Source organism: Oncorhynchus nerka, linkage group LG18, assembly GCF_034236695.1.
Source record: "Oncorhynchus nerka isolate Pitt River linkage group LG18, Oner_Uvic_2.0, whole genome shotgun sequence".
In the NCBI taxonomy this organism is placed as follows: Eukaryota; Metazoa; Chordata; class Actinopteri; order Salmoniformes; family Salmonidae; genus Oncorhynchus; species Oncorhynchus nerka.
In genome coordinates, this window is record NC_088413.1 from 85,082,121 (window position 1) to 85,096,875 (window position 14,755).

Here is a 14,755-nt window from a genome sequence, read left to right on the forward strand (position 1 = left end):
TGACTGACTCAGTACAGTTCAGACCACTACCACCTGTCTGACTGACTCAGTACAGTTCAGACCACCACCACCTGTATGACTGACTGACTCAGTACAGTTCAGACCACTACCACCTGTCTGACTGACTCAGTACAGTTCAGACCACCACCACCTGACTGACTGACTCAGTACAGTTCAGACCACTACCACCTGTCTGACTGACTCAGTACAGTTCAGACCACTACCACCTGTCTGACTGACTCAGTACAGTTCAGACCACCACCACCTGACTGACTGACTCAGTACAGTTCAGACCACTACCACCTGTCTGACTGACTCAGTACAGTTCAGACCACTACCACCTGTCTGACTGACTGACTGACTGACTGACTCAGTACAGTTCAGACCACTATCACCTGTCTGACTGACTCAGTACAGTTCAGACCACTACCACCTGTATGACTGACTGACTGACTGACTCAGTACAGTTCAGACCACCACCACCTGTCTGACTGACTCAGTACAGTTCAGACCACTATCACTGACTGACTGACTCAGTACAGTTCAGACCACTACCACCTGTCTGACTGACTCAGTACAGTTCAGACCACTATCACTGACTGACTGACTCAGTACAGTTCAGACCACTACCACCTGTCTGACTGACTCAGTACAGTTCAGACCACTATCACTGACTGACTGACTCAGTACAGTTCAGACCACCACCACCTGTCTGACTGACTCAGTACATGTCGACCTACTTATACTTTTCATTCTGTCTTTCCTTTCACTTCTCTTTCTGTCATTATGTTCCTTCTCCGCTGTGTCGTCATTGACTTCATGGTTTCATAGTCAGTTGTGAAGTCACAGAAGGATTCATTTAAGTTTCTGATTTACCTTCACGTTGTTGTTTCAAAATGAAATCCATCTCCTCTTTTATTCCCTTTCGTCCGTTTTCCCTCAGGTGTGAGGTGGAGAACCGTTACCAAGGAAACCCTCTGAAAGGAACCTGTTACTGTAAGTGGAACTCTAATCTACCTTCAGAGTAGAACATCACGCCGAGTCCTTCAGAGTAGAACATCACACCGAGTCCTTCAGAGTAGAACATCACCCTGAGGCTGAGTCCTTCAGAGTAGAACATCACGCTGAGTCCTTCAGAGTAGAACATCACCCTGAGGCTGAGTCCTTCAGAGTAGAACATCACGCTGAGTCCTTCAGAGTAGAACATCACCCTGAGGCTGAGTCCTTCAGAGTAGAACATCATGTTGAGTCCTTCAGAGTAGAACATCACGCTGACGCTGAGTCCTTCAGAGTAGAACATCACCCTGACGCTGAGTCCTTCAGAGTAGAACATCACCCTGAGGCTGAGTCCTTCAGAGTAGAACATCACGTTGAGTCCTTCAGAGTAGAACATCACCCTGAGGCTGAGTCCTTCAGAGTAGAACATCACGCTGAGTCCTTCAGAGTAGAACATCACCCTGAGGCTGAGTCCTTCAGAGTAGAACATCACCCTGAGGCTGAGTCCTTCAGAGTAGAACATCACGCTGAGTCCTTCAGAGTAGAACATCACGCTGAGTCCTTCAGAGTAGAACATCACGCTGAGTCCTTCAGAGTAGAACATCACGCTGAGTCCTTCAGAGTAGAACATCACGCTGAGGCTGAGTCCTTCAGAGTACAACATCACGCTGACGCTGAGTCCTTCAGAGTAGAACATCACGTTGAGTCCTTCAGAGTAGAACATCACCCTGAGGCTGAGTCCTTCAGAGTAGAACATCACGCTGAGTCCTTCAGAGTAGAACATCACCCTGAGGCTGAGTCCTTCAGAGTAGAACATCATGTTGAGTCCTTCAGAGTAGAACATCACGCTGACGCTGAGTCCTTCAGAGTAGAACATCACCCTGACGCTGAGTCCTTCAGAGTAGAACATCACGCTGAGTCCTTCAGAGTAGAACATCACCCTGAGGCTGAGTCCTTCAGAGTAGAACATCACGTTGAGTCCTTCAGAGTAGAACATCACCCTGGGGCTGAGTCCTTCAGAGTAGAACATCACGCTGAGTCCTTCAGAGTAGAACATCACGCTGAGTCCTTCAGAGTAGAACATCACCCTGAGGCTGAGTCCTTCAGAGTAGAACATCACGCTGAGTCCTTCAGAGTAGAACATCACGCTGAGTCCTTCAGAGTAGAACATCACGCTGAGTCCTTCAGAGTAGAACATCACGCTGAGTCCTTCAGAGTAGAACATCACGCTGAGTCCTTCAGAGTAGAACATCACGCTGAGTCCTTCAGAGTAGAACATCACGCTGAGTCCTTCAGAGTAGAACATCACGCTGAGTCCTTCAGAGTAGAACATCACGCTGAGTCCTTCATAGTAGAACATCACGCTGAGGCTGAGTCCTTCAGAGTACAACATCACGCTGAGGCTGAGTCCTTCAGATTAGAACATCACGCTGAGGCTGAGTCCTTCAGAGTGGAACATCGCGCTGTTGCTGAGTCCTTTACAGTAGAACATCACGCTGAGTCCTTTAGAGTAGAACATCACGCTGAGTCCTTCAGAGTAGAACATCACGCTGAGTCCTTCAGAGTAGAACATCACGCTGAGTCCTTCAGAGTAGAACATCACACTGAGGCTGAGTCCTTCAGAGTAGAACATCGCCTTCCCAGAAGAGTGGAGGCTGTTATAGTAGCAAAGAGGAGACCAACTCTATATTAAAGCCTTCCCAGAAGAATGGAGGCTGTTATAGCAGTAAAGGGGGACCAACTCTATATTAAAGGCCATGATTTTGGAATGAGATCTTAGACCGCAGGTGTCCCCATACTGTTGGCCATGTAGTGTATGTAGACTGGGTTGGTGCTGTAGATAATGAATGAGTTTGAATAGTGGCGGAGTTACCCTTTAACAGCAATTGTCCACAACCACGTACCTTCAGTAAGTTGATGTTGAAAGGGAAATGCTGTAGAGCGTTGGGCCAGTAAAGATTAGCGCGTTGGGCCACTAACCCAAAGGTCACTGGTTCCAATCCCAAGGCAACAAGGTGAAACATATTTTGATGTGTCCTTGAGCAAGGCATTTAACCCTAATGGCTCCTGTAAATCGCTCTGGATAAGAGCATCTGCTACATAACTAAAATATCTATGAAGAGGAGAGTGGACCGCTGTTCTAACATGTAGCTGTGTTTATCTCCCTACCAGACACCCTGCTGATAGACTACCAGTTCACCTTCAGTCTGTCTCAGGAGGACGACCGCTGTTCTAACATGTAGCTGTGTTTATCTCCCTACCAGACACCCTGCTGATAGACTACCAGTTCACCTTCAGTCTGTCTCAGGAGGACGACCGCTACTACACCGCCATCAACTTTGTAGCAACACCCGAGGAGGTAGGACCACACCCATACTGCTGGGGTTAGAGGTCAGGGGTCCGGCCCGAGGAAGTAGGATCACACCCATACTGCTGGGGTTAGAGGTCAGGGGTCCGGCCATGCCCGAGGAAGTAGGACCACACCCATACTGCTGGGGTTAGAGGTCAGGGGTCCGGCCATGCCCGAGGAAGTAGGACCACACCCATACTGCTGGGGTTAGAGGTCAGGGGTCCGGCCCGAGGAAGTAGGACCACACCCATACTGCTGGGGTTAGAGGTCAGGGGTCCGGCCCGAGGAAGTAGGACCACACCCATACTGCTGGGGTTAGAGGTCAGGGGTCCGGCCATGCCCGAGGAAGTAGGACCACACCCATACTGCTGGGGTTAGAGGTCAGGGGTCTGGCCCGAGGAAGTAGGGTTCAGGGTTAAGGTCAGATTATTTATCTCCTCATCCCTCTCTCTTCCGCAGCAGAATCGTGATCTGGTTGTTTTCATCAACGCCTCCAAGAACTTCAACCTCAACATCACCTGGGCCGCCAGCTTCACAGGTAACACACCTTAACACAGCTCCACAGGTAACACCTTAACACACCTTCACAGGTAACACACCTTAACACAGCTCCACAGGTAACACATCTAAATACACCTTCACAGGTAACACACCTTAACACAGCTCCACAGGTAACACCTTAACATACCTTCACAGGTAACACATCTAAATACACCTTCACAGGTAACACAATTTAATACACTTTTAGAATAAACCCCAGGAAGAGTAGCTGCTGCCTTGACAGGAACTAATGGGGATCCATAATAAACCCCAGGAAGAGTAGCTGCTGCCTTGGCAGGAACTAATGGGGATCCATAATAAACCCCAGGAAGAGTAGCTGCTGTCTTGGCAGGAACTAATGGGGATCCATAATAAACCCCAGGAAGAGTAGCTGCTGCCTTGACAGGAACTAATGGGGATCCATAATAAACACCAGGAAGAGTAGCTGCTGCCTTGACAGGAACTAATGGGGATCCATAATAAACCCCAGGAAGAGTAGCTGCTGCCTTGGCAGGAACTAATGGGGATCCATAATAAACCCCAGGAAGAGTAGCTGCTGCCTTGACAGGAACTAATGGGGATCCATAATAAACCCCAGGAAGAGTAGCTGCTGCCTTGGCAGGAACTAATGGGGATCCATAATAAACCCCAGGAAGAGTAGCTGCTGCCTTGGCAGGAACTAATGGGGATCCATAATAAACCCCAGGAAGAGTAGCTGCTGCCTTGGCAGGAACTAATGGGGATCCATAATAAACCCCAGGAAGAGCCGGCGCGTGCCGGCAGTCAACCATGTGACCTCCCACTCTGAGCCAGTGTTGTTGTTTATGTATGTAGCTGGTGAGCTAAGCTGTAGCATTAGCAATGTCTTTCAAAAGGAGACAACTCACCAATGCGGAAATTCTGGATATTCTTTTAAATTCTGACAATTAGTCTGAGTATGAAAGTCAGGAATCAGATTCTGACAGTGAAGAGCTGCCCCCCAACCTTGTAGCCATTGAGAACCCTGAATCTGAGGACTCCTTGTCCACTGACAAAGTTCCCTTTGAAGATGCTGGTGGTGATGGAGGCAGACAGTGGATGAAGGTCAGGAGGTCTGTGGTAGCTGGAAGGCCTCCAGCCATTTCACCCCTCCTGGCCCTGCTGTTTGCTTTGATGTGTCCCAGTCTGGAGTGCAACACCCCTTCCCATTTCCCTCTGAGGCAGAGTGCTTCAAGTTGTTTCTGACAGAGGAGCTGGTGGGAGACATAGTAGAGGAAACCAAACACTATACCTTGGAGCTACAGGAGAAGAGAGAGTCAGGAGTGAGGGGGAAACTCGCTAAATGGGTGACAACCACAATTAGTGAAATGTATACCTTCCTGTTGACAATCATTCCCATGGGGATAGTAAAGAAGAACTCCCTAAGAGAAATACTGGAGCACAGATCCTATGTGGGGGTCTGTGGCTCCTCATCTCAGCAAGGGACACTCTTTGTACAGTTGGAGTCAGAAGTTCACATACATTTAGGTTGGAGTCATTAAAAATCGTTTTTCAACCACTCCACAAATGTCTTGTGAACAAACTATAGTTTTGGCAAGTCTGTTAGGACATCTACTTTGTGCATGACACAAGTAATTTTTCCAACAATTGTTTACAGACAGATTATTTCACTTATAGTTCACTGTATCACAATTCCAGTGCGTCATAAGATTACATACACTAAGTTGGCTGTGCCTTTAAACAGCTTGGAAAATTATGTCATGGCTTTAGATGCTTCTGATAGGCTAATTGACATAATTTGAGTCAATTGGAGGTGTACCTGCAGATGTATTTCAAGGCCTGCCTTCAAACTCAGTGCCTCTTTGCTTGACATCATGGAAAAATCTAAAGAAATCAGCCAAGACCTCAGAGAAAACATTGTAGGCTTCCACAAGTCTGGTTCATCCTTGGGAGCCATTTCCAAGCGCCTGAAGGTACCACGTTCATCTGTATAGTAGTACGCAAGTATAAACACCATGGGACCATGCAGCCGTCATACCGCTCTTGAATGAGACGCGTTCTGTCTCCTAGAGATGAATGTACTTTGTTGCGAAAAGTGCAAATCAATCCCAGAACAACAGCAAAGGACCTTGTGAAGATGCTGGAGGAAACAGGTACAAAAGTATCTATATCCACAGTAAAACGAGTCCTATATCGACATAACCTGAAAGGCCGCTCAGCAAGGAAGAAGCCACTACTCCAAAACCGCCATAAAAAGCCAGTCTACAGGTTGCACCATCCCAACCGTGAAGCATGGGGGTGGCAGCATCAGGTTGTGGGGGTGCTTTGCTGCAGGAGGGACTGGTGCACTTCACCAAATAGATGCCATCATGAGGGCGGAAAATTACGACGATATACTGAAGCAACATCTCAAGACATCTGTCAGGAAGTTAAAGCTTGGTCGCAAATGGGTCTTCCAAATGGACAATGACCCCAAGCATACTTACAAAGTTGTGTCAAAATGGCTTAAGGACAACAAAGTCAAGGTATTGGAGTGGCCATCACTTGTTCTGCCAACATTTGTTGGCAGAACTGACAAAACGTGGGCTACAAACCTGACTCAGTTACACCAGCTCTGTCAGGAGGAATGGGCCAAAATTCACCCAACTTATTGTGGGAAGCTTGTGGAAGGCTACCCGAAACGTTTGACCCAAGTTAAACAATTTAATTTAATGCTACCAAATACTAATTGAGTGTATGTAAACTTCTGACCCACTGGGAATGTGATGAAAGAAATAAAAGCTGAAATAAATAATTCTCTCTGCTGTTATTCTGTGGTGATCCTAACTGACCTAAAACAGGGAATTTGTACTAGGATTAAATGTCAGGGATTGTGAAAAATTGAGTTTAAATGTATTTGGCCAAGGTATATGTACATTTTAAATTTCCGACTTCAACTGTATGTTGTTACAGCAGTTCCACACTCTTCCAGCATCTGCTCTCCAACGGCACAGGGGCCTGTGGTCAGGTTGAACAGGAAGTGGATACCGGCATTCAGATGCAGAGAGGGGAGGTGGAGGGGAGTGGAACGGTCAACAGCACAGGGGCCTGTGGTCAGGTTGAACAGGAAGTGGATGCCGGCATTCAGATGCAGAGAGGGGAGGTGGAGGGGAGTGGAACGGTCAACAGCACAGGGGCCTGTGGTCAGGGTGAACAGGAAGGGGATGCCGGCATTCAGATGCAGAGAGGGGAGGTGGAGGGGAGTGGAATGGTCAACAGCACAGGGGCCTGTGGTCAGGGTGAACAGGAAGGGGATGCCGGCATTCAGATGCAGAGAGTGGAGGTGGAGGGGAGTGGAACGGTCAACAGCACAGGGGCCTGTGGTCAGGGTGAACAGGAAGGGGATGCCGGCATTCAGATGCAGAGAGGGGAGGTGGAGGGGAGTGGAACGGTCAACAGCACAGGGGCCTGTGGTCAGGGTGAACAGGAAGGGGATGCCGGCATTCAGATGCAGAGAGGGGAGGTGGAGGGGAGTGGAACGGTCAACAGCACAGGGGCCTGTGGTCAGGGTGAACAGGAAGGGGATGCCGGCATTCAGATGCAGAGAGGGGAGGTGGAGGGGAATGGTCAACAGCTGGCAGTAAAGTGACAAACGAGAAGTCCTCTCCACTGTCCATACAGCAACCATGTCCTCTCCACTGTCCATACAGCAACCATGTCCTCTCCACTGTCCATACAGCAACCATGTCCTCTCCACTGTCCATACAGCAACCATGTCGGCCACAGGGAAGGTGGACCACCTCAGAGAGACAAATCAAACCACACTGTGTACTTGACTATAACGTTGAAATGGGGCGGACGTGATAAACAGCTTGGTGGAATGCACTCAGAAAACGACCAAGTTGCATAAGATTTTTACATCTGATCGCCGCTCAATGTTCAACTAACAGATGGACAAGGTCTTTTTTGTATTTGGACGTGCAGTTCACATGAAAATGACAGAAACGATTCATGTAATAAATAACTTTTGATAGAAACGCAGCCTGGATTTGAACCAGGGTGTCTGTAGTGATGCCTCTAGCACTGAGACACTGTGCCTTGGACAGCTGCGCCACTTAGGAGTCGTAAGGCCAGGGTAGCTTCGAAATACAACACACGCTAATACTTCTCCGAGGCAATTAGCATTGTTTTACAGGGAATATACACCAATATATTATGCTCCCTACACACAGTGAGCTACATTAGAAACGACATGCAGGAACTATTGTAATGGATTAAGGCACTTACTTTGTTAGAAAGTCACACATTTCCAAAGTTAACATTGTTAACGAAAACAATGACTGCAATGCGGGCAACAAACAGAAAATGTGAACACGTAGATCCTGTTCTGACGGGACATTTCATTTTTTCTTTTTTACCTTTATTTAACCAGGCAAGTCAGTTAAGAACAAATTCTTATTTTCAATGACGGCCTAGGAACAGTGGGTTAACTGCCTGTTCAGGGGCAGAACGACAGATTTGTACCTTGTCAGCTCGGGGATTTGAACTTGCAACCTTCCGGTTACTAGTCCAACACTCTAACCACTAGGCTACCTTGCTGAAGCAAATGTCTGACTTGAACTGCACTTGTGAAGTGCTTGGGGAATTTTGTCTGGGTCAGAAATGTCCAAAGAAATGTATTGTCCGCAAAAGTAAAAATGACTACTTTGATGGTAATGAATGAATGAACACACCTCAATTCAAAGTGTTATTAGAAAATAAAAACCTGTTCCAAACTTCTACTAGTGGGTTTCTCTCAACCTTGGTGTGATGTGTTGATGATATGTCCACTGAAAAAACGTGTTCTTTCTCTCTCTCCCCCCCTCATCCCAAAGCAGGTACTCAGACAGGCGAGGAGATCCCAATCATCTCCAGGAGTAACATTAAGGAGTTTAAAGACAGTTTCTCCAACGAGAACTTTGACTTCCGCAACAACCCAAACATCACCTTCTTCGTCTATGTCAGCAACTTCACCTGGCCCATCAAGATACAAGTAGGTGACATGAGACACACACCCCCAACCCCACCCCCTCCGATGTGTGGGCGTGTAGAGTGGTGCTCCAGCAGCTAACCTCTAGATGTGTGGGGGTGTAGAGTGGTGCTCCAGCAGTTAACCTCTAGCTGTGTGGGGGTGTAGAGTGGTGCTCCAGCAGCTAACCTGTAGATGTGTGGGCGTGTAGAGTGGTGCTCCAGCAGCTAACCTCTAGATGTGTGGGGGTGTAGAGTGGTGCTCCAGCAGTTAACCTCTAACTGTGTGGGGGTGTAGAGTGGTGCTCCAGCAGCTAACCTGTAGATGTGTGGGGGTGTAGAGTGGTGCTCCAGCAGCTAACCTCTAGATGTGTGGGGGTGTAGAGTGGTGCTCCAGCAGCTATCTGCTAGATGTGTGGGGGTGTAGAGTGCTTTAAAAAATATATATATATATAAAATACACTGCTCAGAAAAATAAAGAAAACACTAAAATAACACATCCTACATCTGAATGAATGAAAAATTCTTATTCTTATTATTGAATGTGCTGACAACAAAATCACACAAAAATTATCAATGAAAATCAAATTTATCAACCCATGGAGGTCTGGATTTGGAGTCACACTCAAAATTAAAGTGGAAAACCACACTACAGGCTGTTCCAACTTTGATGTAATGTCCTTAAAACAAGTCAAAATGAGGCTCAGTAGTGTGTGTGGCCTCCACGTGCCTGTATGACCTCCCTACAACGCCTGGGCATGCTCCTGATGAGGTGGCGGATGGTCTCCTGAGGGATCTCTTCCCAGACCTGGACTAAAGCATCTGCCAACTCCTGGACAGTCTGTGGTGCAGTCTGTGGTTGGTGGATGGAGCGAGACATGATGTCCCAGATGTGCTCAATTGGATTCCGGTCTGGGGAACGGGCGCCAGTCCATAGCATCAATGCCTTCCTCTTGCAGGAACTGCTGACACACTCCAGCCACATGAGGTCTAGCATTGTCTTGCATTAGGAGGAACCCAGGGCCAACCACACCAGCATATGGTCTCACAAGGGGTCTGAGGATCTCATCTCGCTACCTCTGGCGAGCACATGGAGGCCCCCCAAAGAAATGCCACCCCACACCACGACTGACCCACCGCCAAACCGGTCATGCTGGAGGATGTTGCAGGCAGCAGAACGTTCTCCACGGCGTCTCCAGACTCTGTCACGTCTGTCACATGTGCTCAGTGTCAACCTGCTTTCATCTGTGAAGAGCACAGGGCGCCAGTGACGAATTTGCCAATCTTGGTGTTCTCTGGCAAATGCCAAACGTTCTGCACGATGTTGGGCTCTAAGCACAACCCCCACCTGTGGACATCGGGCCCTCATACCACCCTCATGGAGTCTGTTTCTGACCGTTTGAGCAGACACATGCACATTTGTGTCCTGCTGGAGGTCATTTTGCAGGGCTCTGGCAGTGCTCCTCCTTGCACAAAGGCGGAGGTAGCGGTCCTGCTGCTGGGTTGTTGCCCTCCTACGGCCTCCTCCACATCTCCTGATGTTCTGGCCTGTCTCCTGGTAGCGCCTCCATGCTCTGGACACTACGCTGACAGACACAGCAAACCTTCTTGCCACAGCTCGCATTGATGTGCCATCCTGGATGAGCTGCACTACCTGAGTCACTTGTGTGTGTTGTAGACTCCGTCTCATGCTACCACTAGAGTGAAAGCACCGCCCGCATTCAAAAGTGACCAAAACATCAGCCAGGAAGCATAGGAACTGAGAAGTGGTCTGTGGTCACCACCTGCAGAACCACTCCTTTATTGGGGGTGTCTTGCTAATTGCCTATAATTTCCACCTGTTGTCTATTACATTTGCACAACAGCATGTGAAATTTATTGTCAATCAGTGTTGCTTCCTAAGTGGACAGTTTGATTTCACAGAAGTGTGATTGACTTGGAGTTATTTTCTACTGATTTTGAATGTTTTCCTACTTACAAAGCATGTAGAGGTCTGTAACCCATTTCACCGTTTTTTAACGAGGCAGTTAACAACAAATTCTTATTTATAATGACGGCCAAACCCTCCCCTACCCCGGACGACGCTGGGCAAATTGTGCGTCGCCCCATGAGACTTCCGATCACAGCTGGTTGTGATACAGCCCGGGATTGAACTAGGGTCTGTAGTAATGCCTCTAGCACTGAGATGCAGTGCCTTAGACTGATGTGATACAGCCCGGGATTGAACCAGGGTCTGTAGTGATGCCTCTAGCACTGAGATGCCTTAGACTGATGTGATGTATCAGTCTTATGTAGAAAAATTTGTAATGGTGTTTCATACATTGGATAAAAAAATGGTATATCATACACTGCAATTGAGGAACAATGGGAAAGTAATTCTGCTTTGAAAGTTGATTAACCTGTAACCCCACTTTTGAGAAAATGGACCTTGAATGTTTTGGGTATACCTACTGGAGAGCTCTTCTTTGTCTACACCCATTCAGTATCATTCACACCTTCTTAAGCCTTAGTTCAACCCATCTCTTCAAGGATTCACACGTGAGGCCATGTGGTAAACACACGCTATGTCAAATAAAATGTATGTTTATTGCAATTCGTTCCAGTCACTGGCAGCAGAGAACTGGAAGGCCATAGGGGGTGTTGGCTTTGGGGACGACCAGTGAGATATACCTGCTGGAGCGCGTGCTACTGGTGGGTGTTGTTATCGTGAACTGAGATAAGGCGGGACTTTACCTAGCATAGACTTAAAGATGACCTGGAGCCAGTGAGTTTGGCGACAAATATGTAGCGAGGGCAATCCGACTAGAGCGTACAGGTCGCAGTGGTGGGTGGTATAAGGTGATTTGGTGACAAAACGGATGGCACTGTGATAGACTGCATCCAGTTTGCTGAGTAGAGTATTGGAAGCTATTTTGTAGATGACATCGCCGAAGTCGAGGATCGGTAGGATAGTCAGTTTTACACGGGTAAGTTTGGCGGCGTGAGTGAAGGAGGCTTTGTTGCAAAATAGAAAGCTGATTTGATTTTGGATTGGAGATGTTTGATGTGAGTCTGGAAGGAGAGTTTGCATACTCAAAAGGAAAAGCCTTACAACAGTTCCACCCAAAACAAGCTGCCATTTCTGGTTAAAAAAAATGACTTGCAAAAAAGGCTGAGGCCACCAATGCATTAGTTATCGCTGAACACTGTTCTATGCTGGCATGTGATCACATTGGAGAAGCATGTAGAGCTGCTTTCTCAGACTCCACTGCTGCTACCCACTTCAACATGCACAGGACAAAGTGCACAGAAATGATTCATGATGTTCTAGCACCATACTTTATGAAAAAGTTGGCGTTTCAGCCTCCTCCTCGATGAGTCCACAGATGTGGGTGTTTCTGAGTACCTGGGGGTTGTGATAAGGTACTTTAGTGACACCAAGCAGACAAAGTCTATCAACATTTCTGGGGCTTGTTGAGTTGGAGGGAGGAGATGCCAAATCTATAGCCCCGTGCTGTTGTGGCTTTCCTCGAGAAGTGTCGTCTTAAAAAAAGAAAAACTCCTGGGGATAGGGACTGACAATGCCTCTGTTATGACGGGGATTAACAATGGGGTCCATAAAGTGCTGAAGGAGGAGGAGTTTGGCCTCAAATACCTGGTTCTTAATCGCTTTGTGTGCCACTCTCTGCAGCTTTACTCACGTTTTGTCTCTCCCACCACGTTATTCCTCTCTCCTACAGCGTCCATCACAATGACATGGCCAATTATGCAAATTAGGGGGTCATTTAGCGACTTTTAGGACAGCCAATAGCTGCTTTCCTTACTGAGGATTTGGCAACACTGGGTCTTTTCCCATAGCTTAACCAACTAGGCTTGTAATTTAACAATTTTCTTTGTATTTATAGATGGCAGTTTGTTACCTGCACATGGAAGTTCACCTTACCTTATACATATTCACAGAGAATGATGCTGGCTTATATTACATATTCACTGAGAATGATGCTGGCTTCTATTACATATTCACTGAGAATGATGCTGGCTTCTATTACATATTCACAGGGAATGATGCTGGCTTCTATTACATATTCACAGAGAATGATGCTGGCTTCTATTACATATTCACAGAGAGTGATGCAGGCTTCTATTACATATTCACAGGGAATGATGCTGGCTTCTATTACATATTCACAGAGAGTGATGCAGGCTTCTATTACATATTCACAGAGAATGATGCTGGCTTCTATTACATATTCACAGGGAATGATGCTGGCTTCTATTACATATTCACAGGGAATGATGCTGGCTTCTATTACATATTCACAGGGAATGATGCTGGCTTCTATTACATATTCACAGGGAATGATGCAGGCTTCTAATACATAATTGATACATATTTATGAATTGGGGGTGGGAACTTTGTGGGTGATTTCCATGTGGATTGGACAAGTAACAACAAGTAGGGAGCTAGCTAGCATGCCAAACTTATCTAGCCACCTAATGTTCTGTTGTTACACGGTATTGAAAAGATTAGCCAGCTAGGCTATGGCAGGTTCTGGAGCTGGATTTGTCCTGTAGGGAAAAATTATCCAAAGATGGATAGGGGAAAACATTAGCTTTGACTTTCCAATCTATTTTTATCTCACGTTTTGAAACTCCTGTATAGCCTAATGTGGACAGCCTAGCTATCTAACGGTTTAGACTAGTGGCGTGTTTTTCTACATTGTAGACATGGTGCAACGTTTGGTAGGCTCATGCCATGGTTCTCACATCTAGGGGAAGTGGAATAATAGGCTACAGTGACTGCCGATGATGATGATGATGCTGATGATGCTGATGATGATGCTGATGCTCCCCGCAAATGATGCGTAACAACGTGCTGAGCTGCACCAATCAAAGCAGTGGGGCGTGATCCAAACCATTCATCTTTCACAATACATTCATTTGACTTGGTGAATCCCAGTGTTTTGGACCTAACTTGCTTACCACTAGTTACATGTGGTTTCTTCCTTCACACTCTCCGTGATTATGACCTCCTCATAAATATTTGATAAAATTCTTAATTTTATGTATGATTCCCTAGAAACAAGGGTGGGCCAACTTACCCCACTCTCCCCTACACTAATGTAATGAATACTCAGGGAGAAAAAGTTGTAGATTCACACGCCGAGCGCGGCAGATGTTTATTAAGTCATCGCAGAAGGCAGGAATCGTGGTCACAGGCAATGGTCAAACACAGGTAAGCAGTCAAAAACAAACAATACCTGACAACCATACAAACAGAAAGAACTGAACTAAATAGGGAGCTGATGAGACCAGGTGAGAAACCAACACAGGTGAAATCAATGAACAAAAATTAAAGACAGCGCTACGTTCTAGAACACAAAGAAACAGAGCTACGTTCTAGAACACAAAGAAACAGAGCTACGTTCTAGAACACAAAGAAACAGAGCTACGTTCTAGAACACAAAGAAACAGAGCTACGTTCTAGAACACAAAGAAACAGAGCTACGTTCTAGAACACAAAGAAACAGAGCTACGTTCTAGAACACAAAGAAACAGAGCTACGTTCTAGAACACAAAGAAGCAGAGCTACGTTCTAGAACACAAAGAAACAGAGCTACGTTCTAGAACACAAAGTAACAGCGCTACATTCCAGAACACAAAGAAACAGAGCTATGTTCTAGAACACAAAGAAACAGAGCTACGTTCTAGAACACAAAGAAACAGAGCTACGTTCTAGAACACAAAGTAACAGCGCTACATTCCAGAACACAAAGAAACAGAGCTACGTTCCAGAACACAAAGAAACAGAGCTACGTTCTAGAACACAAAGAAACAGAGCTACGTTCTAGAACACAAAGAAACAGCGCTACATTCCAGAACACAAAGAAACAGAGCTACGTTCTAGAACACAAAGAAGCAGAG

At 46.6% G+C, this 14,755-nt stretch overlaps 1 protein-coding gene across 1 annotated transcript in view; it reads left to right on the plus strand.

The window, feature by feature from the left end:
• LOC115124680 (attractin-like) overlaps positions 1 to 14,755 on the plus strand; it is a 258,129-nt gene that overhangs the window by 207,773 nt on the left and 35,601 nt on the right. Inside the window, exons 21-24 of the mRNA XM_065004469.1 lie at positions 944 to 996; positions 3,261 to 3,355; positions 3,806 to 3,884; positions 8,719 to 8,876. Coding sequence (XP_064860541.1) covers positions 944 to 996; positions 3,261 to 3,355; positions 3,806 to 3,884; positions 8,719 to 8,876 — 385 coding nt within the window. The remainder of the gene's footprint in view (positions 1 to 943; positions 997 to 3,260; positions 3,356 to 3,805; positions 3,885 to 8,718; positions 8,877 to 14,755) is intronic.